Raw genomic sequence first — 24,540 nt, 5'->3', positions numbered from 1 at the left:
AACGTGCAGAATAAAGTCTGCAACTCATCAAAAGTGGAGCAAAAGAGCGATCAATAAATTATTGTTATCGTATTAAGCAAACACACACACGCGCATACACACCCAGACCACGTACATTCACGATACGCATCATCGTCACTCCGCATTGGTCCGTATGCTCCAGCATCCTCCACTATTGTGAAAAGTGTTCCCAGTTCCGAGAATCGAGCCGCGTGTGCAGAACACAGACCAAACGAACTACCACCACACCGTACAATGAGTGCCAGCAACAGCCACGGACCATCCGCTTCCGTAAGCGCGGTGTCCACGCCGATCAATGCCGGTACCAGACCGGATTCGGCACCTGCCTTCGGAAGTTCGCACCAGGCGTCCACACCACCGAACTCGGGTGGTGGAAAATTTCTCGGTAAGCTGTCCACACCACCGCGTGTTCACTGTGTTTTACCCTTTGATTTAAGCGCATTTTGTTTCCCAGATCTGGCCAGGGAGGGGGGGGGGGGGGGACTCCTTATTTTGGCCTATTTTTTGTTGCTTTTTGTCTGGTGCTACCGGTACCGATGCGACATATTTTATAAGCTATTTTTCTACTGCATTACCCCTGTCTGTCCACTGACCCATTATCAGCTTTTCCGGCATTGGTTTGGCTCGTTTTCGATTCGTTTTCCCCTTTTTTTGTTTGCTTTTTTACGGTGTGTGTGTGTGTGATTGTTTAAACAAACCCCCTCTCCCGATTGAGGGCAAACGCATTTAATGAGCATGGAGTAGAATTTGAGTTTTACACAGTTCACAGTTTTTATTTTATAATTTAAAATGAAAGGTCACATTACAATGGGCAGCGAATGATCGTGTTTCAGAGACGTTGTTTCTTTGTTTTGGTGTGTGTTGAATTTTGCTCCTTTTTTAGTTTCATTCTTTATGCTACTTTATTTTTACAATGCGATAAGTTGGTAGATTCGATGCACATTGTTGTGCCACTGGATTTATTCTGAACTGAATTGAAAATTATTTTCCATTCCATTATTTAAACACTATTTAACATTGAAACGTCATTTGTGAGTATATATTTTTGATATATTGATGCTGCCAGCGCTGAAAAGGTTTATTTAGCTTTAATGTACCGCAGGTTTTGTAAAATTTTCAATCGCCATTTTGGAACCTTCTTAAATAGAACAAAAAAATGTAAAAGATGATGACGGAGCGGGTGTCCAATTGGAACTAATACTAACTTGCAGTAAATATTGATTTCTTGAAAGTGGTGCTTTGTAAAACTTTGAAATTTTGAAGAATGTTGGTTTTTGATTTGCGATGGATGATTTTGTCTGCATTTTTAGCTGACTTGCGTGGTCTTCGGTCTTTCCATCGCCTACCGGCTGTCCCTTGCATATTACGAAAACTTGTCTGAAACTAGTTACTGATAATATATGAGAAAAATGATTAAAATTATCTTACGATAGGCTGTGTTAGTCATTCCAGCTGTTATATTTTATGTGGTGATTCCCATCACTGCTCGTCGGTTGGAATAAGGACCGTGGTCGGTGAAGTGGATTGCATGATTCACGCGTGTTTTTAAAAGTTTTCTATAGCATAAACATCGCTGCTCTTCAAAACGAAGGCCTTATCTTATTTACAGGCAAACTTTAACATGTAGGTTATGTCTGATGTTATTGGCTCAGATGTCCATAGCATTAATGCTCTTTTTATCGAATAGTATTACCTCACCTCAGTAGTTGCACACCTCATTTAGCTAGATTTTTGCTCTGCAAAGTTCTTTCAATAGTTAAAACGAATTGAAAAATAGGATCTCTGCGATGGATGTTTACCCGTCCATTCATGAGATGTATAACAGTAAATCCAATAATGTATGTAGTATCAAAATGCACTAATTTAGGATTGGTAATGAATTTATGCCTAAAAATTCTTTAAAAATCCAACTTTACAAACTTCTTGAGGCCTTATCGATGAGTTGATCATCTCCTTTGACAATCATAACCACCAGAAAAGGAAGGCCAAACGAGGTTTATTCAGCAAAACTTTCACTTAAAAACTGTTCTGGTTTTGACTGGGAATTTTTTAGAACAAAGCTCCAGAATATTCTTCAACTTAGGAAACGGTTCTGGGGACTGAATCCGGCCCGGATTCAGACACATTTTCTGTGCGCAAGACTAACTACTAGGCCGTTAGGGCATTGGTAGAATAGAAAGCGGCGCAGATCTTCAAATGGCAGGACCATTTACCATCCAACAAGTTCTGCTATCAACATGTTCAGTAAGCTATGGTCGTTAAGCCAAAGAGAGGAGAAGAAGAATTCTTACTACACTGTCGTGTCACCAGGTCTCACGGCATTTCATGAGGCTGTATAGAGTCTATGAAAAATTTGGTTCTTCAACATATGGATGGATGCTCTAACCTATTTTGCGCTGAAAGGTGGTCATAGTAAGTCCCTAATCTGCCAACTTTGTCAATAGGGGTGTCTTATGATCTCCAACTACATAAGACCAACCTAACATAAACACGATGTATAGTTTGAGATGTAGTTAAGACACAAGGTATATCTAAGAATGCTGAAGTTTGATCATTTTTTTCAATGCGAACGAATCAAGTTTTTGGTTTTTTTGCTGGGAAGTTATCTTACTCCAGAAAGCTTATTGCGGTGCCTAATTTGTTCCATTCACTTTGTCTGGAAAGCAGTGGCAGAATTGTTACTTACTTACTTATCAGGCGCTACAACCGCTTTGCGCTGTTGGCCTGCCGCAGCAGAAACCAGAACCGCTTACGGTCCCGCGCGGTCGTCCGCCAATCCGTTTTCCCAGCCTTGATGGCGGATGATTCCAACCCATCCTTCCGTGTGGACGGCCTAAAAGGACTTTCTGAGCTGGGTCGTCCATCGGAGCCTAAGAGGGCTTCGTCTGTTTTGGACAGGGTCCATGTCTCAGAAGTGTATGTGAGTACTTGGACTATAAAGGTACGGTACAGTCCCAGCTTCGACCGTCACGACAGGTTTTTGTCATGTAAATTCTAAAAAAAATAACGTTTTTAAGTCATCCTTAGCCCCCATTGCTAGTAAAATAGGATCATCATTTTTCCTTTCCAAAGAAAATTTTATTGTTCACTTGATAATGAACGAAACATTCTCACCTGCCTTTAAAATCAGATTGCGTGAAACTGTTCCATTTGCCCTCGCGCTTACGATAAAGTCCTTCGAACGCGGCGAACTACACCGCAGAAAGTTTGAAGTAACCAGTAGACTTTTTAACTACAAAAAAATCTCTTCGAACATCACTTATCCCCAGGCAAGCTTGACTCTAAGCGTTCCCATCATGGGGCTGAGTTCAATTTGCAACAATCACAATCGTTTTCATAGCTGCCCGGAAGGCCAACCCCGTGGTTGGGTGTGTAGTGGGGCAGAAAGGTTCAATCGCGTGTCAAGAGACAATTTTGCACTGTCCACCGTCGTGACACTTTGGCGCCGTCGTGCGGTTGTCCTAGCTGTTAGATTTGTTTGCTTCTGTTTATGTATAAAAACTTTTTTTGTTGTTGCTGTTGTTTTCATTCATTTTGCGGCACTTCATGCCCACCGTGCCGATGTTACTGTCGAGCCTGTCCGGTCTTAGGGGTGTGAAGAAGGTTCGTTTTGTTTCGTTGCGATTGTATGGTCGGCCAGCTTTTCCGTTTTCCACAACATCCTGATTCTCTGACACACTCGCTGGACCGAAAGAGGAAACGTATGCGCTGACACCGGAGACGGGATTGTGAGTTTGATCGATTTCACTGTTCGTGTTTTTGTTGTGTTGGGAAAATTGTAAATCACAACGCAGGGAGGGCTTGCAAGCTTGTTCCAGCTGATGTTGCAATTTATTACTTTTTCTTTGCTCACCACGAGAGTGATTCATGTGGCTCTTGTTATATTTTAAGCTACTACCACGAGTCACACAACCATACGCTGCTTTGGGATCGTTACATTAGGTTCCAGTACTGTAAGGGAGACATATTTTACGGGTCGAACTTTACGACGATCGTGTTATTGCAGTGCAGCTTCTAACATCGCTAGGCCTGCAAGCTATAACCGCATTTATTGCACCCCGAACGTGCCATACCGAACGTTTTCGTTGTGCGCTTCGCAATTCGTTTGGTCTAACAATCCTAACCGCAGCGTTGCCGTCCGCCAGGTTTTGACGTGTGTTTTTGTTATTTTCAAGATTTATTATTCACGAATTCAAATTGTTTTCCACTGTCTGTCCACCGGTACGTCCCATCGTCGCTCCCTGTCATGCATCTCTCTCCCTCTCTCTCTGCTAACTTTTGTTAGCAAACACTGTCCGTTTGCTAATGATAAACTAAGGGAAACACCAACCATTTGTATATCTGGAGCCCGTCTAGGTTTGCCAACAAAAGGAAAAAAAAGGATATGGTTTGTACCGTGCGAGGGGAGAAGCTGGGGACTGTCAACGGAGTCGCGAAATGACACCAGGCACGCTAATTAGTGCCCCGAGAAATGTACTTGATTTCACTGCTTTTTTGTTGCGAGAAAACAATTGGGATGACGCACGGATGGGATTGCTGAAGACAACAAAAAAAAAAAAGCTGGATGGTGGTGTTTTTCCTAGAGGTTCGTTGCGTGTTAAAGTGGAGTTAGAGAAGATCTTATCCGTAGAAGAAAAACTACAGCAAGTTTAAAAGGAAGTATTGTAAAATGGATAGTGGAATTTTGCATTCATTGCGGGGAATTTCCCCACAATGGCAAAACGAGAATGCAATTTTGCAATCAGCTCTGGTTAGAAGAAGCAGTGATGAAAACAGCTTTTTCAATTATTTCGTTAAACCCGTTCAATTGTGAATTATAGGGCGTGCTAAAGTCAACAAACTTTTGGATGGCATAAATTGCCTATGAATTGACTATAAATTTCCATAGCTAAGATGTAAATTTCTCTTAACTGAATCCAGTAGTTCACTTTATGATTAACTACATTGGGACGGCCCTCTGGTGTAGATGATAGCGGCGTCAGGTTTTCCAGGCCAGGACCGGGGTATCAATCCCATTCGGGTAGTCCCCCCGTAGTAAGGACTATCCGGAGGACTACCCGTAGTAAGAAAATTCACTACATTAAGTTCCCAAAGAAACTTGCAATAATCCACTAATTGTTTGAAACATTCAACCTTCAACCTACCAAAAGTTGATTTTTTTATTATTGTAATGTAATGTATTAGAAATGGTCGTTAAAAATAGAGTCCTGTTTCGGGCCCTGACTGAACAAATATCCTACCATATGTTCATCATTACCTCTTTTTTAAAATAAATGTTCTTCCTTTCCGAATTAGGTTTGTTATTTATAGCGTTTTCGCACTCTTTTCCATTTGTTCCATTTACTGTCGTCACTTAAGACATCTGTGCACCCCATATCCGTAGCTACATGGATATATTTATATATTTATATATACTTTACTCACCATTGGTCTTATGTTTTGGTTTCATCTTTTTGTTTTCTTTTTTTTCCCCCTTTTCTTTACGCCACATCGTCGCGTGCCGGTGTTCCGGTGTTCGATCTATCGTTATACACGTACCGATTTTTGCTATCGTTCGCCACAGACGTCAAGACCGAGGAGAAGAAAAATCGCCGTACCTCGCTGCAGATGCTTCTGCCCAAGCTTCCATCGAACGACAGTGCCGGCCCCAGTCCGGGACCGTCCTCGCCAGGTGAATTGAACGAATGTTTTACCTTTCCCTTCCGATAAGTCCTGCTGCGAGATACCAAAGTACTAACACGCCAAAACCGTATATGCTGCTGCTGCTGCTGCTTTATACTTCCTGCCCTGATCCCGGGATTTGTTGTGGTGTGGTTTTTGCTCTGCTCTGTATTAGTGTTTGCTCTGTGCGGTTTATGGCCGACGCTCGGAAGACGCTCGTTTGTTGTACTATTTGTTTTCAACTGTTTGCTACCATTGGTGTGGTGTATGTTTGGTGTTTTGGTTAAATTTTTCCAAATGTATGTGTGTGTGTTGTGTTTTATGCTCAGTTTTATCTTTCATGTGTGTCCATTTTGTCGTTTTATGTTTACATATATAAAATCATTCATCGAATGTTGGCATTTAATGTTGTAACTTATAGTTTTGTGTAGTATTTCAGATTACTCTTATCATAATCCTCATAGGGAACATATTTCATATCACTATGCTGTCTCACTCGACTAATCATTCATTGTGTAGTTGTAGCACTATTTCTGTAAATGTATCCATAAGTTTATTTAAGTGTTTATTTTTTCATATGCATTGTCAACTTTATTTTCTGAGATATTTACAGTTTTATTGTTATGCTTTTTAAAATCATTAAACATGTGGTTTGTATTAAAATAAATAGCAAAAAGAGAAAAACATTGAGACGATACTTTCATTAAACATATGTTTGTCCAATAAATAAACAATAAGCAAAGGCATCTCGCCTAAAAGGTAAGGTCCGGTGGCAGAGGCGAAAGCGGGGCAGGTCTTCACAAGGCAGCGCCGAGCTTCAAATCCCATCCGGATCGTTCCTCCTTAGAGAGGACTGATTATTCAATAATGTGGTATCAACAAGCCTCTTAAGCCAGTAAATGGCGGCATGACCCCTAGAAGGTCATTTTAGCTTTAGTGATTCATTGAAAGATGATGTTAAAATCATGTTTTGTTGTAAATCAGAATAAACTGTAAAAAAGACAGATTTACAAGAGTGTTTCCTTTTGTAAATTACTCTTTGCTCGAACGTCCTCTTACTGCAACTGTTTCATGTACTTCGATCTATAGCTTTTCTAGTTCCGTTAACAATTAACAGTTCTCCTTGCCTGTGCCAATAACCTGTATGTGTGTGTGGCTTAAATAGCCACATTTAAGCGCATCCTTCACGGCACAGTGCAAGTGTAAATTGTTTTACACTCGTAATGTTTTCTTGAATTTCGCAGAAACAAGATAAGAAAAATAATATTTCAAAATGAACAAAAAACAAAAACCTCCCTAAAACACCGAAGCTAACGAGCGATTATGCTAAATGGGCGAATGGTTCACACAATCTTCCCATTCGCTTCTGTGCCCTCGAAGAGTCGGGGAGCTTTCTTTTCGTGTCTGCAAGCTTAGCTTCCTCTGGTATGTGCCATGTGCCGTTCATGCTGGCGAAGGAGCTGAAAATCAAGCAAGTGCGAAAAACGTAGCAAGTTCTGTTTAATTACGGTGAAATGATGATCCGTCCCCGTACCCCAGAGCCGGCGTTTATTCGGGCGTGGTAATGTTCTTAATTTCATTTTTAAAAGTCTTGCGGATGAATTTGCACCATTTGCGTGGTGCCTTCGTTTTCCTGCTGTTTGATGTTGAAATTGTGTTGCTTTGGCAGGTTCTGTGTGCGTGAGGGTTTGCGCTCCAGTGTTGTGCATCCATGGGTTGCGGCAGTTGAGAATGATTGAGGTTAAAGTTGTTTCGCTTATCACATTATATCAGTGTTAATTGAATCGTTCTTTGTGCACGGGATCACGGGAGTTCTTTGTTTTTTTCTTTTGATCCTATGCTTTCCTTCAATGGCTAAATTACAAGGGGAAACCTTTATAATGCGTCTAAAAACTGCGAAATAATTTTGCAAAAGAAATTTCAAACAGCTGCTCGCCATGTTAGTGGCATTAGGGCATTTGTTTATTTGAAACGCTGGTCGAATGCCGCAAGATGCGTTGGATAAAAGTTGTTTGCGAGCTACGCTGTTTGCATATATTTTGCCCCAGCTCAACCTTTACTGTGGCTGTGCTAAAGACATAAACAATTTCCAAATTACTATCGACCGCCGGGTGAGCTGGCGCTGGCCCGCTCGCGTTAGGGTAAGGTTAACTACAGGACAGCATAGGACGGCTTTTATCGTTCGATGTCACTTGCGGCAAAGGAGTTGGTGCAAAGTGGTAAAGCTGCATACGAAAAAAAAAGAAACGCATAAGCCCTACGACTCGCCAGTTTGCGTCATATCGATGGAGGCAATTCGTAACTAACCCTCCCCTTTACCCCCTCCACGCAATGCCTGTGCGTGTGTGTATGTGGTACGGAGGGCGGCGGGTTGTGTTAGTTTATGGAAAGAAATAATAAGAATAATGATAATGCAGAAACCTGCCGGGAGGAACCCTAGCGACAAGCGTCTCGGTGCGTGTATTTAGCCGGCATTATGTAAGAGAAATGGAGAGCTCAAGTTGCGCTGCAGAGTAGACGGTGGAACAGTAGAGCAGAATGAATGTTGCTTTTTTTTGCAACGAAAGGCCACCTAAATAGAGGTTTGTTTCTGACGTCTTCTAGAGAACTTCGTACCATATGTCACACTCGCTCTAGAAAATGGCCGTTGAAGCCCACGGGGTGGTGGTGGTGGTCGTTATCATGACGTCATGATTGTGTGGGTTGACGTTCGTCATTATTGGGGTGCTCTATTTATCATCGTCCCCCCCTGTAGCACCGATGGGCGTCTCTTTAAGAGCCTTAAAGTCAAGTACAACCCGGTCCCCTTAGGTTGGTACACGTTATTCAACCGTGCTCTGGTTGAATTATGACCGGAACGTGTAGACGACGGTGGACGTTCGCAATTTACCAAGGTTTAGTTCTTGGTAAACGTCCAGAATGTAGCCCATTAAAATCCAGCTTGGAAAAAGTGTTTTTTGCACGCAATTTTTGTATACCCGAAGGCTGAATCGTTTTTCAACAAAACCTCCTAAGGAAACTATAAACTTAAGCTTAGCATCAGTTAAGCAAAAAACGCAACTATAAATTGAGCAATGAACCCACAAAATCCTCACTTTGATCTTGTCTTCTCGGGTGCTACTGTGCTGACGGTTATGAATCTATCATTCCGTTAAACAAGCCACCAGAAGCGTATCAACCGTAATGAAGAAATAAAACTTGGGCACACTTTTACGACGCTTCCGCTTTGGTGTACGCCAAAGTGTAACCGTTCTTGGCACACTTTAAACGGTACCCAGGTCCACAGGTGTGTGTTATCTTCTTCCTTTTAGATTGGCTCTCCGTTCCCGTACCGTGAACTAGCGACCTACCGTTGTGGTGATGATCAGTCGCGTGGATCGAACCCATTTTCGTTACGAAACGTTTGCTACAGTACGAACGGAACGTATTCCATCGTTTTTTTTTTACCGTTGATTGGCCAACTCACTTGAAATTGGTCAACGTTCGAATCGTTTGAAGAGCTTCCGAAGCTTGAGGTCGTCATGTCCAACGCCGCACTAGACTCTAGATAGTGCTTCTGTAAGCACTTTTCTTCATCATCATCATCATTATGTTACTTTTTTCCCAGTTTCTTTTACTGTGTCGTTGAAGAACAACGATAAGATCTTCGCTCTAATCAACGGAGGCTACTGTGTTCCCTCGCCCGCGGAGAAATGATTGTGGCTTGGGGCGCCTATCGTTGCTCTCTGTAGTAGATGGGCGTTCCTGGTCGTCGTGCCTTACAAGAACCGTCGATAAAACCACCCCGAAGGGGATCTTTCAAAAGCAAACTTGATTTATTGTTCCTTGTTGGTGGTGCTCGGCTTTTACTGCGGTTATGTTCTTAAGCAGGGTCCTGTTCAAACAAAATTGTGCCGATAAGGCCGAGAATCTGCGAGCAGTTGATTGATCCACGTTTTGTATGCGTAAATTTTTTTCGCAGATTTTGAATATTTTTTTCGCCGTTCAAAGTTCAATAGCCGGTAGGATGATTTATTGATTGATTGATGATTGAACTGGACAGTAATTTTTCCATTCATGACTCAAGTAGCGCTACCATTTGGCGATTTTTATTACATGACGAGAGTGGTCACGATTGGAAGAGTCGGCCAATCGGCTGTAAAAATCACGAGCACCTTATCATGCGCCTGTCGAAGCAATTGGAAATCAACGATTGATAAGGTGTGACAGGTGGACATATAACATTGATCAGATTAGATATATCGGTACTCTGTGATTTGTGAGTGGTTGTGAGTGGTTTTGTTTGATACGGTTATCGTCTATCTATCATCAGACAGCTCCTTATCGTAGTCATATTTTGATAAAGTCCCAATATGTGGTTAAATTTTAATCGAAGTGATAAAGAAAAGGTTCTTTCTTATTAGCATATCCTCGAACCATTGCTAGTTAGAGCTCTGCTCTGACTCTGCGCTATGACGCAGATATGCCTTGAGCCTAAAAATACTTCCATTGAATGGCTGGATTTGGTTTGTTTTTCTAGCGCGTAAAGATGCAACCGGCATCAAAGAATCGCTTTCCTTGCGAGAGGAATGGGAAAAGTATGAGAAAACTTTTGACCGCTTGAAACCGTCTGGTTTTTTGGCCCGCTAGTTGTAGGCGAAGGAGATGAATCTTGAGATTGCTTTGAAGAATAGGAACAATCTTTTGATGCGGCTTGAAAGTAGATTTTATGAATTTTTGGATTTTATTGTTTTAACCACCAACAAACTTTCTCGGACATGGTGTAGAGACTTCAACTTCTCGCGCAATATTGCATAAAGTTTAGTGATAGTACTTCACTCATCCACCAGTCGCCATAAAACGTTCATGTTCTAAGAAGAAAAGTTGTACCGTTTAGGTAGAGTTTTCACTCGTTATCGCTTGAAATCTTTTTCTCGCTCGTGACAGTGTGCAAGACAAACTTGCAAAGTGTCTACTTAAACAAGCAAATCACTAATGCAAATAAAGGTAAACTTGTCCACTTGTGCCGCAGTGCAGCGATTGCACAGGCGAACAAAAAAGGGTAAGGTAAGTTTATTCTTCACCGCCTTATCACGCTTTGGCCAGTCTCGGTGTTGGTAAGAAAGTGGAAGCGTTTTATTACACAAAGGATGTATCATCCTTGCACGTAGAACCCTCAATGACATGTACGATACGTAATCGAACCGGTACGAAAGACTTTCTCTACGCTTTGTCCATGGCGCACCGTCCAGTGTGGCAGGGCGTGTAGCGTGACTGAATAATTTAAATGTATTCAAATATTTAAATCGTTCCCGGGGTGCGAACCTAGCCATCGCTAACGAGGAAAATTGCGCCTGAAGTCCTTCAGCAGATAATGGAAGAGGGATGTGGGGAAGCGTGATGGAGCGTGATGGAGCGTGAATTTTTTAATGAATTGATAGTACCGGTGGCGGTAACTGTGTCCTGGCTGTCCAGGCTATATTAGCCTGGGCAACTTAGTATGCAGTTCCCATTAGGGAAATTAGTTTCGTTCCGAGTCCGCTTGGCTACTACATGTTCTGGGAACATTTTGATATGATATGCTCTTTGCGTGACTATCGGTCGTTCTGGAATAATATGTTTCTTAAATATTATTGACTTTATTATGTATTATCACTCGTTCAATAGCATTATAATAGAACTATTTGCTTCTTTGTGGTGTGAAATCTGGAATACGGTTGTGTTCCTACTGGATATACGGCTAGGTCGAGTTGAACACTATGCCACGCAATTCTCGTCAGAAATACGAATGAATGCATCTTGTGTACATACTCTTTTCCTTTCCTCCAAACCCCCTTTAAAAACCCCCTCTAGAGAACGGCCTTTCTCCAGAGCAGGCTCTAAGCATCCTATCGGGCGCAAGTTTAAAGGATGGCCATGAAAAACTCCCGCCGGCAAAGACATACTGGAACTAGAGCGTTAATAAATAGGGCTCCCTGATGAAGCAAAATGAACTCTTCAATAATGCAGGTACTGTGCTTAACTGGCGGGGGGTTTTTTTTTTGTTATCTGTATCGTTTATACCGCCTCGAAACGGTTGAAGAGGAATCTCCACGAGGTTTTGCTAAGCTTGTTCTTTGCATAAGGATGGGATCTTATACATCGTTCATTTTTGAAGTATCGTTGCATGAAACATGGCACCTGAATAGCTGCAAGAATCGTCTAGCTTTAGCTTTACTCTTGTATGAAGCGTTAATCATGTGCCTTCGAGTGTAGTTACACTGGAAGGTACACATTTTCGCTTGCAGCACGTCAATTATCGTTTATTGAGGCCGGTTTGCGATAGGTATGACCGGTATCGATAAGTGTTGGTTGGATTAAGACACACGGGAATCACTTTCTAGGCTTACGGATGCCTAGGGAATTTCAATAACACTACGGATTATTGAAAAGAAACAGTTTGTTTAACAAGTCTTTGCTCTATTGCTGTTGCATCCACTTTCTGATAAATTACATTTCATTCAATCACCATTTTACAAATGTTCTCTTTCCCACACAGTGTCCTATCTGGCACTACCATTTTGTGACCTCCGATTGAATGTGCTAATTGAAACGGAGCGGCGCCGGGTGTTAATGTTTCACAACTCCTTCCTTCCCTGTATTTTATGGGCAGCACCTTTATTTAACGAACAAGTGCACTATTATCAGTACCATCGATGGGAATAAGCATATCACATCCAGCTGTTGGATCTGTACGACATTGGTAAATCGTTCAAAAGCTTAGCCTCTCATATCGCCAGTATGATGGCTATCGATCCGTGGGGAGGTTTGATCGTGACGGAAGATGCGTGGGAACTGTCCGCTAACAATCCAACATGTGTACATTTATGTTCCAACTGTCGGTTTGTAGGGGGTATGTTTTGTGTGTGTGTGTGTGTTTGTGATTGTCTATTGCAGTGATTTTGGTTGTTCCTGATCTTGTTTCGTTCCCTTCCCTCCTTTATTAGGCCTAATTCATCGATACTACAATTGGCGCTGCTTAAGTTCGAGTCGTACTGCCGTGTACGGTACGTTAAGTTTAACCTGTCTCCTACTATAACTATCTTTACACTGTGCGATGCCGGCACGTGGTACACCTTGCACGCCCTAGTACTTAGCCTATCACTCTGTGACGCTCTCTCTCTGTCTCTTTCGCTTTTACATTCAATCTCTACTATCTGTCTGCTGAATCGCTTCACTCGTAGGGATCTGTTCAACATCCACACACCCGTTCTGCAGTTTCACACATCAGCTCCGTATTGAAAGCGACACCTTACTGCACCTAGGACGCGTAATTGTATGATGGCGATGATGATGGTGATGATGACGATGGTGACTTTGCGTGCGATGTGGGTGAGGTGAAGGCTTCATGGTGTGCCAGGGTAGTGTGTTAGCTTGCCAGATGTGTGTCTCCGGTACGGTAGTGTTTAGCAAGAGATAGGCTGTCATTTTGTGATTGAGAAGTAGACGATAGTGCAGTGTAATCACCGTGGACGTTCACCACCCCCCGCGCACCTATGACATTTAGCTTGGGAAGGGTTAAGGGTGGGATGTATTATTTTCTGTTAGTTGGTTTCACGTTATTGTGCACACGGTAAGAAACAAAGATACTTGCTTTACGTGGTTCTTTAAGGCTCAGGAACAACGGCGATATTTTACATGGCAGGAACGGGTGTAGAATCCCATCCAGACCTTCTGCTAGTAGGCAGGTTCCCAGCTAAGGGTAAAATCATGTCAATGAATGCAGAAAGGGCAGTTCTAGTAGATTCGAGATTATTGTATTATGTAAAAAAATTGATCGATCTATATACAATATCTTAGAAATTTACGAATCAATTTTCTTTTAAGTTTAAATTGCTATTTTAATCTATTTGAAACATTTTAGTTTGCTTGTTGCGTTGAATTTAAAAAAAAATATACAAAATCGAATCGGCTAAAAAGAAGTCTTTTATGGTGCTGATCATTAACAACCTCGCCGGTGTGATTTCAGTGAAGAACTTGATTTTAATACGAGCTGTAACATTGATGGGGCCTGCCTTGTGAGCCGTTATTGCCTATGGCTCGGTGGTACAGCCGACAACGACATGGCAGGACCGAGGCTCAAATCCCATCAAGACCGTAGTGAGGACGAATTATACAACTACATTATTCTGCAAGTTCAGTAAGCCTTTTGATGGCCAGGGGTCAGTAAGCCTAGAAGGACGGTAAAAGATGCGGAAGTTGAAGGATGTCATCTAAAAGTGAGACGTAGCCTTAATCGATCACGCTGTGTTTTGCATGGGTTTTACGTTTACCAGCAGAAAAATTCTCAACTCTGACTTAAGTCTAGTTTTTACTCAGAGACTTGAAGGTTATGAATTGCCAGAGCAATCTGTGTACCCTTAGACAACCTGTGTTCTGTATCCCTTAGACAACCTGTAGACAACCTGTTTTTCATCGCATTTATAAACACAGCAAACAAACAAACTAAAATGTTTAAAATAGATTAAAATAGCAATTTAAACTTAAAAGAAAAATTGAGTCGTAATTTTCTAAGATATTGTCAACAGATCGATAGATTTTTTTACATAATACAATAATCTCGAATTGGACAATTTTGGCAAGCTCTGTATCGTCATTGTCCGGAATACTGGGAGTAATTGAGCTCTATACTCTCGAAAACATTTAAAATGTCCTAGTATTACTTTTTTACGAATATTTCGGCTTAAATGTAAATGGTTCACAAAGGTTTAATATAGATAACACCTATAGAAATAACGGTTCATATGTTTCGGAGATATTGTAAAAAAATGGCAGTGATATTCTTAGTTCGCTGTGTAAAAAATATTTAATGAAGATTTTTCTGTAAAAATGAACTTAAGGGTACGATGCTTCATATCCGTTGAGTTGTGGTTTTAATTTAGCTTCTTTCATCTAAATTATTTCGACCATGGCCCCTTGTCCGTTCTGTTTAAAAGTTGTTTATCTTTTTATTTTAATTTTCAATCACTTCCTTCGCATACAGCTCAACAGCTGAAAGTTATAACGAGTTTTGTTGGGCCTTATGCGGTTTATAAACATCACATTATACACAAAACCATTCATTGTAACGTTTCGAATGGTTTCACACGGTTTTCTCGATGTTTTTGATGGTTTGAAAAAAAAAACGGGAGCGAAAGTGTGTTTACACTCTAAACAGTCGTATAAGTTAACAAGTGTCAGTGGGCCTGGGATTTCTGATACAAGTTTGAAAATTTTAATTAAATTTTTAAGCCATACTTTCTTTCTGTGGACTTTACAAAATATTATCGATGATTAAGAGTCCATTATATGTTGCCGGAAGTAATCTACCAGCTCAAGTTAGTTCAACCAACTTACTAGAGTGATTGATAGACTGGACTGCTCGAATTCTGCCAGATTTAATGTTTCATCCTGCAAGCTATCGGCATGGGCCATCCATCGACTCTATAATACTAACGTTCGTTTATGCCGCTCGTGCCGATAGAATATCGATTGATCTTACGTGATAAGACAACAAAAAACATTTCTACATATGTTTTTTTTCCTGCTGTTTTGATACCGCAGAAACTGAAAAAGGTGCTTTACTGCTGGTAAACCCTTGACCATCCAACCTCGCCATTAACTGTTAATGTACAATTTACTCCACTTACTGTGCTGCTGATAATGCGCGATGCAATATTCATGGCTATTTTATTTCTTCCAAACCCCACCCACCATTAGCCCGCCCCGTTGCTGCACCGCGCTGCCCTTTAGCGAAAGGCGAAACCGGTGCGCGAAAGCGGGTGAATCGTGAAAGCGTCGGAGCGTGGATTTGAGGGTCATATGGTAATTAGTAGTCGATTAGTAGGCAAGTCGCTAGCGGTGCAAGCGGGGCCTGGGTCGCTTATGCCGCGGGACTCCGTGGCCAGTTGAGCGCGGTGGCGTGCAGCCGAAATTGTAGTTTCGAAACCGGCGAAACAGTGCTTCCGTCGTGTGGACTGCGCTCGGCTTGCGGTCAGGGTCGAGCTTCGTGTTGTCATATACTGCTTTTGTGTGTGTGCGCGCATCAAACACAGCCACGTATCGGAGCGCATCGATATCACACCCTTCCGTTTCAGTGGCCGCCGTTGGGCTAGTAGTGTGCAGTAGTGGTAGCGTTAGTATAGTGGTGGTGAACAGCACGACAGTTTCCGTGTCCACCGCCCGAGCGTCGTAGGGCCGACGCGTGGTCCGGTTCGTGTGTTGGCTCTTAGTCCGCTTGCAACCGTTTCGATGGGCGGGCAGTTTCCGTTTGACAGCGTGCGTGTCTTGTGAGCATCGGTGTGCCCCTACCCCTGATCTTATAATTCCACGAGACGATCGTTTGGCTCTTGGATCGTCAGTGATCTTGAAGACCATTTTACCATTTGCTTGATCGCGTTACGATCGCGCGTGCGAACAGTCGTCACATACGAACGCGCAACGGTCACTCAAAGCGCCGTACGATCAACTTATCGTAAACCAAGCAGGAGTAGTTGGTTGAGGTGGTTGATGGTGTAAATAAAAATCTTGCGTCACTCGGTTGACGCCGAATCGCAAAGAAACAGTAGAAAAATGTGAAAATGTGATCGTGAAGAATTTTAAGAACCACCCTTGCACTGTGAGCGCTATTTCGTACGCGAGAAGAATGTTAAACGTGTGACCAAAGGGCCCTCCCCCCCCGGGCAAAGCGCGATCATGTGCGACCGTGCGATGAAGGGGCTGTTTGTTGTCCATCTGGCAATGCGCGAGGGCGTTGTTTGTTTATCAGTTTAGTTTATTTCTCTCTTCCGAATGACGGGATTTTCTTCCCCGGATTTGTACGTGGATGCATCTTTAGTGCGCAGTTTAATTTCCGCACACAGTATGAAATAGAATAGAGGGATAAAGGCGATTGTTCCATCAACTATACCGCGAAGAAGCTTCTGGCTGGGTTGAGACAACAGTTCCTTGCCAGTGCCGGTTGATCAACAGCAATGGATGAATGAAGTTGTGTGCCTAACCCCACTGATGTGCTCTTCCGATTGCTCATCGCTGTAAATAACCAATTAACCAGTTGGTGGTGAGCTTACATGGATCCAATGTGTTGATCGGCCCGGGTTTCTCACTATCGCGCGATAGTTTGATTGTTTATGCTAGAGGCAACAAATGCCACGAGTTAACATCGTCGTACGAGCGTACCGGATAGCAATGGATGGTAAAACCCTGATGGACGGAAGCTGATAATAACCTCGTAGCTTGTTCGACGCCCCGCTTAAGACAAAGTGTGATAAATGCACATTTAGATGTAGATTTGGTGTTTTAGTTGTTGTGTTATCTGAACTGTTTTCTGTGCGTGCTTGCGTGTGCTTGAATAGCGTGTTTAGTGATTGAACATTTTGTCAGTTTATTTTGCGTACTCAGTACCTCTTTGACATGAAGAAAACGTACCGGGTATGATGGTAGACATCTAATTAGTAGCTAGTGTGTAAATGATTCTGATTTCACAAGCCCGTCGAACCATCATCATCAACAACATTGTGTGTTTGCTAGTTAGTCTGTAGTTTGCTGCGTCGTAGCTTGATTGCTTACTAAAGCCCGGGCTAATATCGTAGCCCGGGTCTAGTTGTGCAATATCGTACATACACGCGGAGCACACAGCCACAAGATGTGAGCATGACGTTGAACTAGTGGTTTGGTGCATTTTGTAGCATGACTAAGTGAGGTGGGATCAGCAAATAATCTGTTTAATTTGTATGATTTTCGGCAACTGCTGCTGTCACCATTTCTCGTTTGCATCGTGTTTGTGTGTGTGTGTGATTGTGCCTTTGTAGAAGTAGATATCAGTAAAAAAAAGGAAATAAATACAAAGTTTCAAAAGACAATTAAACAGACCGGCTACTAGCGCTCCTTAAAACAACTCCCATTGAAGACGCGGCAATAACAGCAGCAGTAACGACAACAACCTCACCGGCGCCATGTCTGCGCCATAACAACAACCATCAACAGCAAGACATACATCTAGAGGCAGACTGTATCAATTATGAAATTCTTTCTAGGAATCACGGGATGGAACGACAACAGCCCCAAGATCGAGTCAGGATTCCCAGACAAGGTGAGTGTGCGTGTGTGTGGAAATGAATAAATAATCGTTCATAAAAGCATGACATTTTTTTTTTGCGAAAAGTTGTGTAATTTGGAGTGTGTTGAGTTCGTTACAAAACACTCTCCTAAACACTTCCAGGATTCGTTAAAGGTTTTGTTGAATAATAATTTGTGAAGAATTAAATATAAACTATCAAAATGAAGAATGGTCATGACTCAGATACTCAATGCTTTAACGCAGTTTTGTGGTACATTATGGAAGGGAAGCTTTAAATATGATTAGAAGGTATGGTAAGGAAAACAGAAACCTACAGTTGCAGCAGTATCGGAAAAGAAAACTAGTTTTTAATTGAATTTAAAAATCCGTTGCACGAAGCTTCGGCGTGAGTAAATTTTAATTGCTCTTGTACGGATGAATAATGAATAGAAAAGGAACGATATCCGGAACCGTGGAATCGATTGATCCGTCATTCACACTTGTTCTTCATTCAGAAACGTTTGAAATATTAATAGGATTTTCGAAGCAGTATTTAAAAAAAGTCCGAGCAAAGTTTTATTGTTTTTTTTTACCATTAAAAAAAACTTTTCAGTGTCAGTCAGTGTGTTTTACATTAATTAAATTTTGAAATAATCGGCAATGTGCAAGATATAAAGAAGCGACGACACTCCACATTTCCATTTCATTTATTTAACGCCATAAAAATAAGCAGCATTGTTCATCGAGCAGCAGCAGCTTTTTGCCTAATGAAGGAATTTAAAGGAAATGAGTGTGTCGCAAAGCATAAACAGCTGCGGGAATACACCATTTGCTAATGAAGCGGTAGCAATTAACATTTCCTTGCGGAGCTTTGAGCAATTTGATTTGCGTGTGCTGATATGAAAACACGAGCGAAAGAGCGTGCTGTTCCGTTGCCAGTTCCGTTCAGATCTGAGCCGCCTAAAGTTATGCAACCGTCGGACGGTATGGGTAAGCTAATCTGCTAACCCGATGTCATTCCAGCGACTCACGGGTCTTGTGTTTACTCGGTCTGTGTTTTTCCTGCGGATGTAGTCCTTTTTCACCAACGGGCCTTATACGGTGGGTGGCAGTGCAGGGGGAAGGGAACGCCCGACAGGATGAATCATCCGTCGTCGTCCTGCATTGTATGTATACGTACTCCTCACGCAAGGTAAATGATATCATTTTTGCGCAAAAATGAAAGCTCCAATAAAACGGAGCGAGGAAACTCTTTCATATAATCGCTGTCGTTGCCCGTAATTTATGGAGTATCGGCACGCACATCGCTCCTTACGGGGGAAGGGCTAGCCGTCCACACGATGCCTTGCCAATCCGTCGATGCAGTGGTCGTGTTCTTCCGGTGCGGAGGAAAGCGACGGTTGCCGGGAACCGGGTTGCGAAAATGATTTGATTGCCGTGGCTCTATAGCCGGTAGTGTTATTTTCACTTTTTGCTTGACTCATGAGCTTCCTCCATCGTCGTCTGCATGACTTGATGGTGGTATGGATTTATGGTGTTTTTTTTTGTTATTTCCATCAGACTAGACCATGAGAATGGTGCGATGATCAAGTCCCTACACCAGCAGTCCGTATATATAGCTTAAAGTTATCAGAAATGTTCATCAAACATTGCGTCCGGTGTGCATGGAAGGAATGTTCGGCTTTATCCAGCACTTTAATGGTACCTAACGATGTCTACCAACGGTGCCAACGGTGGTTCTTGATTGAAATACTCAAAGGAGTAATGAAATTAAAGCATAAACATCACTCACAAAGCGTTGACCGTGCTTCCTCGTAACCTGCGAGAATCGCTAGACACGCGGTGATATGCATATAAGCCCCTGGTGTCTTATAAGGCATATCAGAACAGAACTGCTTTTTGTTGGTCTCCTTGCTGAGAGGGACGGAAAATCGATACATTCTTACGCCGTTGTTGTGTGTATCACACACCTTGTCGATTGTCACCCGGACGGATTTCTCCACCACGGAAAGAGGATGGTGAAGGTGTGAACGACAGAGGGAGAGGGGTGTGTAATTGGAAGTAATGGTTCCCTTTGCTGTGTGTTACATCAGACGGTACGGTTTACCGTTTACACAGTTGTAGGTGTGCAGTGTGAGCACTCGGAGACCTTCATTAGTTAGTCGGTGTAAAGGAAGTGGGCGCCATTGTTTGAATAACATACGCCGGAAGGATGAACCTGAACCGAAGCGCTCTTGTGCTTTCTGGTGTGTAAAGTCCGGCACAACACCTTAAGTGCGACGTTTGGAGTAGGTGGCCTTGGTAGAAGGTGCGAAAAAGATCCTTTACTTTTACCTTTCACCTAAGTAAAGTCTTCCTTCTTTAGCTTGCCACATAAGATGAAGCCATGGTAAGGTTTATCATGGGTAGTGGGAAATGTGATCTACCAACAACCATTTTGCTTAATCTTGGGCACTGTCTGTTTACATGACCTTAATAAACATTTCTAAATAAAGAGTTGGAAATGTTTATGGATGTCTGGTATTGACGGCGATGGTGGGAAGCGATAAAGTCATCGATGTTTGAATTAGAAGTGGGGCAGAGTATAATAGGTAGTTCTGGACTGTGTAAGCATAGTTCTGTATGAATAAGATCCAACTATTGGACATTGGAAGTCTATAGCATGGTTAGTCCTGTGAAGGTGATTTCCTCGGGTCCGAAATGATCCAATAAAGCAGTGTTTTATAGCCGTCGAAAGAAGTAGCACTGGAGAACGAATGAGCATCGTCTATTAATCATACAAATGCCTAATGTCCACCTTTTTCTCCTTTTGCTTTCCAACATTCCAGAACGATTCTGCCAAACTCAATCGGAAGGAGTCGTACAAAGCACAGCGAAAGAACTACCGACGTGAAAAGAAGCGGGTAGCATCGGAGTTACTCAACTCTCTGCAGGACCCGGCCGTCATTGTGCTGGCAGATTGGTTGAAGGTGAGAAGCATAGTAATAAACTTCTACTTCCAGCAGGTTGCACTCCTTTGAACTCGACCGGTCTTTGCCGCCCATTTTGTGTGAGGTTCAAGGCCGTTCGACGATGCCAGCTGTGGCTGTAGGTATTTGAATATTTTATTCTAAACACACTCCCATTGTGCTTATGTTGCAGATTCGAGGGACACTGAAATCATGGACAAAGCTGTGGTGCGTGCTTAAACCGGGCCTGCTGTTCATCTACAAAAGCCCGAAAACGAAAAGCAGCCATTGGGTCGGCACTGTACTGCTCACGTCCTGCCAGGTAATCGAGCGGCCAAGCAAAAAGGATGGATTCTGCTTTAAATTGTTCCACCCACTGGATCAGACAATCTGGGCACCGCGCGGTCCGGACAAGGAAACGATGGGCGCGGTGGTGCAGCCGCTTCCTACGTCCTACTTAATCTTTCGCGCCCCGAGCCAGGCCGCCGGTAAATGTTGGATGGACGCGTTGGAACTATCGTTGCGCTGTTCGGCATTGTTGGTGCGTTCCGTGCCGAACATTGACACGAACCTTAGCGAAGGAGCAACGAGCACCACACACGAAACGCAGTGGTCGGAGGCGGATTATGAGAAACACTTCGATGAGCATGGTAAGGATATGCAGACAAGAAACCGCTATGAACACGCTGAATTATTATTTTCGTTTGATATGTGTGCCCTTTACTAATGGATGGTTCTTTTCTCTCTGTTGTATCCCGTTTTCTTTTAAATCACGTACTTCATTTGTCCCCCGTGCATTGTATTTATATATGTCACCTTGTATTGCGTGTTTGTATATTAATGCCCCCCTGTCATGTGTGTACTATTGCTGCTCCGTCGTCTTTCTGTTGCTCCAATATTGGTCTGTTCGCCCTTTATCCCTCACGGAATTAAACATCCTTTCGATCCCTTGTATGTATGGACTTTGTTTGAGGCATTCTTGAACCATCACTGTCTTTCTCACTCGACTCTGACTCTTACCATCTGGGTCCTGTAGCTCCGCGCCTGAAAGAACATTTAAGCTATCTGCTAAAGTATCTTCCACCATCCCCACCGGAGAAGAAAAACTTGCGCGTAGAACCGATAGAAAAATCCTTACCCCGTAGCGCTTGCCCCTCGCCGACACCGATCTTTCAGCAGCTCTACCTGGCGGTCGCCCACTGGGAGCGCTATCTGCGAGATTCACCGGAATTTTTCCGCTGCCGGTCGGTTGACATCGGTGGTCCCCTGCGTCGCCGCATGCCATCGTCCTCTGGCACGGTTTCACCGGCCGGCGGCGATGGAGATGACGAAGAATACGAGGAAGTGTTTAAGAATGAGGATGACGGTGCGATGCTGATGGCAGGCGGAAAGCGACGTAATTCGTATCAGGTCGGAAGCAGCATTGTGCCGGAATCGTCCGACGCCGGCAAACTAATGGCGGTTAATGGGTCGGAGAAGTTACGGCGCCGTAGTTCGCCGGCAGATTTCTCCAAAGGTCACCACCATGGCATCACTATACGCATCTCTGACGATCAATGTGGGAACGGTGTTCAGTTTTAGTTATCTTAAACCCCGTGTCTAGCAAGATTCTGGACTGGATGTTTTTGTTTGACGGGGTAATCCTAATGGAATGGTTTTTTTTTATCTCCGATTGGTTTAGATCTCGACATCGACAGCCAGCTGGATCAAGGTACGATGGTATCTGCAGGCGAATCGGATTCTGAGTCGGATTTGGGGGAAGGCATGGATGTGGAAGAATTCCCGGAAACTCCTTACGTTCACTCGCCCGAGGAAGAATTTGGTGCGGTAAGTGAGGATTAAAGATTTAAAACTTTTTGCTCTTAAGAGTGCTGCTGCATCTTCAAACTGGCAATCAAATTTTTCTTCATCTCGTTTTTTAGGCTGGCGAACAAGTGGAAGAGCTGCCGGAAGAGCATAAAAGTTTGATTTGGTTCTTGGTGAAACAGGTGCGTCCCGGGATGGACCTTAGCAAGGTGGTATTACCGACGTTCATACTGGAACCTCGCTCCTTTTTGGACAAACTGGCCGACTCGTACTACCATGCCGATATACTTTCGAAGGCTGTGCTTGAAGACGATCCATTCACGCGCATGAAAACGGTCGTCCAGTGGTACTTGTCCGGATTCTACAAGAAACCGAAGGGTTTGAAAAAACCTTACAATCCGATTCTGGGTGAAACGTTCCGGTGTTACTGGCAGCATGAGAACGGCAGCAGGACATTCTATATCGCCGAACAGGTGTCACATCATCCACCGGTATCCGTGTTCTACGTAACGAACCGGCAGGATGGATTTTGTATCAGCTGTAGCATTTTGGCCAAGTCCAAATTCTATGGCAATAGTACATCGGCCATCCTGGAGGGTGTCGCCACGTTGACGTTGTTACCTCGCGGTGAATGCTACACACTAACAGTGCCGTACGCGCACTGCAAGGGCATCCTAATGGGGACGCTTTCGATGGAGTTGGGTGGCAAAGTGTCGATCGAATGTGAAAACACGGGCTACAAGACGGAGCTGGAGTTTAAGCTGAAACCGTTCCTCGGTGGTAACGAGTACACGAATCTCGTCGTAGGCAAGCTCAAGCTGGGCAAGGAAACGATGGCCTCCATCAACGGTCATTGGGATAGTGAGATACGGATAAAAGATTCGCGCACGAACGAGGAAACGGTTCTGTTCAATCCTACGCCGGATATACGAGGACGGCGACTTAAAAGGTTTACCGTACCGATGGAATCGCAGGGAATGAACGAATCGGAACGATTGTGGCAACACGTATCTGCTGCCATTCATCGGGACGATCAGGTAGGAGCAACGGAGGAAAAGACGGCCCTGGAAGAAGCGCAACGCATCTCGGCGAAAGAACGGAAGGCTACCTGTACCGAGTGGATACCGTTGCTGTTTCAGCAAGATTTTGTTACCGGTCAGTGGCACTATAAGTTTGCTGATTTGCGCCCCTGGGATCCAAGGAACGATCTGCGTCAGTATGAGAGCAATTATCGGATTCAAACGAAAACGCGACATCAGGCACCGATGGTGCGTACGGCTTCGGTCGTGAGTACGGATCCGCTTAACATACTGCAGGTAGATTCGCGTGGCTCGCTACGCAAAAATCGCTCGGGAGCAATAAAGTCACGGAAAATATCTTCCAACACATCGACACCGGATCTGAACGATCCGAATTCGGACTCTAGTCATTCGAACGACCATGACACCGTACTTTCTAGCACAAGGTATAAAAATGACGTTGCGAGTCAATTTGTTTGTTTAAATTTTTACACTCCATTTTTTTTAAATTCTCTTTCTATTGCAGAATCATGCAAACGCTGGACGACATCAACAAAAAGTTGGAGGAACACTCCAAGAAGCTTGTTAAACTGCAGCTGGACATGGACAAAATACATTGGGCACCGCCGCGAAGGCAGCAGTTTAATGCGGATGGTCCGTTGGCAATACTTTCGTCGCTTAACGTTAAGACGGTGGTATTTGTTGTTATAGGGTTCTTGCTACAGTTGTTAGTTTCATGGTTTCTCATAAAGCGTTCGTTTGCCACGGCAATTACACCACCAGGAGGCAGCAAGGATGCTGATGCCGGAGGTGGCGGTGATAATGGTGGCGAAGGTACAGCAAGCAATTAAACATATGATATTCGGCTTCATGGTAACGATACGCAAGATACATGTTAGATTACGCTATTTGATACTCTTTTATACACATTAATCGGACGACCGATCTACGGACACTGTTGTGCTCTGTAGCTAGAATTCGGGAGAAAGCTTTCTATCCAAAACGCGACATCCAAGGGTATCATCTCTTC

General features: G+C 43.3%; 4 protein-coding genes across 7 annotated transcripts in view; 2 read left to right on the top strand and 2 right to left on the bottom strand.

The window, feature by feature from the left end:
• LOC126557182 (ATP-dependent RNA helicase SUV3 homolog, mitochondrial) overlaps positions 1-10,688 on the bottom strand; it is a 304,903-nt gene extending 294,215 nt beyond the window's left edge. The window contains exon 1 of the mRNA XM_050212866.1: positions 10,683-10,688. The gene's annotated coding sequence lies outside the window, so the exon portion shown is untranslated. The remainder of the gene's footprint in view (positions 1-10,682) is intronic.
• Positions 1-24,540, top strand: part of LOC126559328 (complexin) — a 553,464-nt gene that overhangs the window by 264,368 nt on the left and 264,556 nt on the right. Inside the window, exon 5 of one of the 4 annotated variants that reach the window (XM_050215469.1) lies at positions 9,009-9,018. The exons of the other annotated variants lie outside the window; for them this stretch is intronic. The gene's annotated coding sequence lies outside the window, so the exon portion shown is untranslated. Of the gene's footprint in view, positions 1-9,008; positions 9,019-24,540 lie in introns of those variants that run through there. 4 annotated transcript variants of the gene reach the window in all.
• LOC126556746 (attractin) overlaps positions 1-24,540 on the bottom strand; it is a 317,924-nt gene that overhangs the window by 150,279 nt on the left and 143,105 nt on the right. The gene's annotated exons all lie outside the window — the stretch shown is intronic.
• On the top strand, positions 246-24,446 carry LOC126556877 (oxysterol-binding protein-related protein 8). The gene is made up of 9 exons (XM_050212422.1): positions 246-406; positions 5,585-5,692; positions 17,715-17,770; positions 20,566-20,706; positions 20,879-21,335; positions 21,722-22,243; positions 22,367-22,512; positions 22,608-23,956; positions 24,037-24,446. Exons 1-9 carry the CDS (start codon positions 256-258, stop codon positions 24,359-24,361), a joined length of 3,255 nt encoding a protein of 1,084 aa, XP_050068379.1. The 5' UTR covers positions 246-255; the 3' UTR covers positions 24,362-24,446.

This window comes from Anopheles maculipalpis, chromosome 2RL (genome assembly GCF_943734695.1).
Source record: "Anopheles maculipalpis chromosome 2RL, idAnoMacuDA_375_x, whole genome shotgun sequence".
NCBI classification, from domain to species: Eukaryota; Metazoa; Arthropoda; class Insecta; order Diptera; family Culicidae; genus Anopheles; species Anopheles maculipalpis.
The sequence above is the reverse complement of the archived record's forward strand: the minus strand, read 5'-3'. Positions and strand labels throughout refer to the sequence as shown.

Excerpts from the sequence above, each read along its gene's own strand:
- LOC126556877 (XM_050212422.1), top strand. The coding sequence starts at position 256 with ATGAGTGCCAGCAACAGCCACGGACCATCCGCTTCCGTAAGCGCGGTG. Across the intron at positions 407-5,584 it reads GGGTGGTGGAAAATTTCTCG|ACGTCAAGACCGAGGAGAAG; the intron begins GTAAGCTGTCCA and ends CGTTCGCCACAG. Across the intron at positions 22,244-22,366 it reads ACGCATCTCTGACGATCAAT|ATCTCGACATCGACAGCCAG; the intron begins GTGGGAACGGTG and ends CGATTGGTTTAG.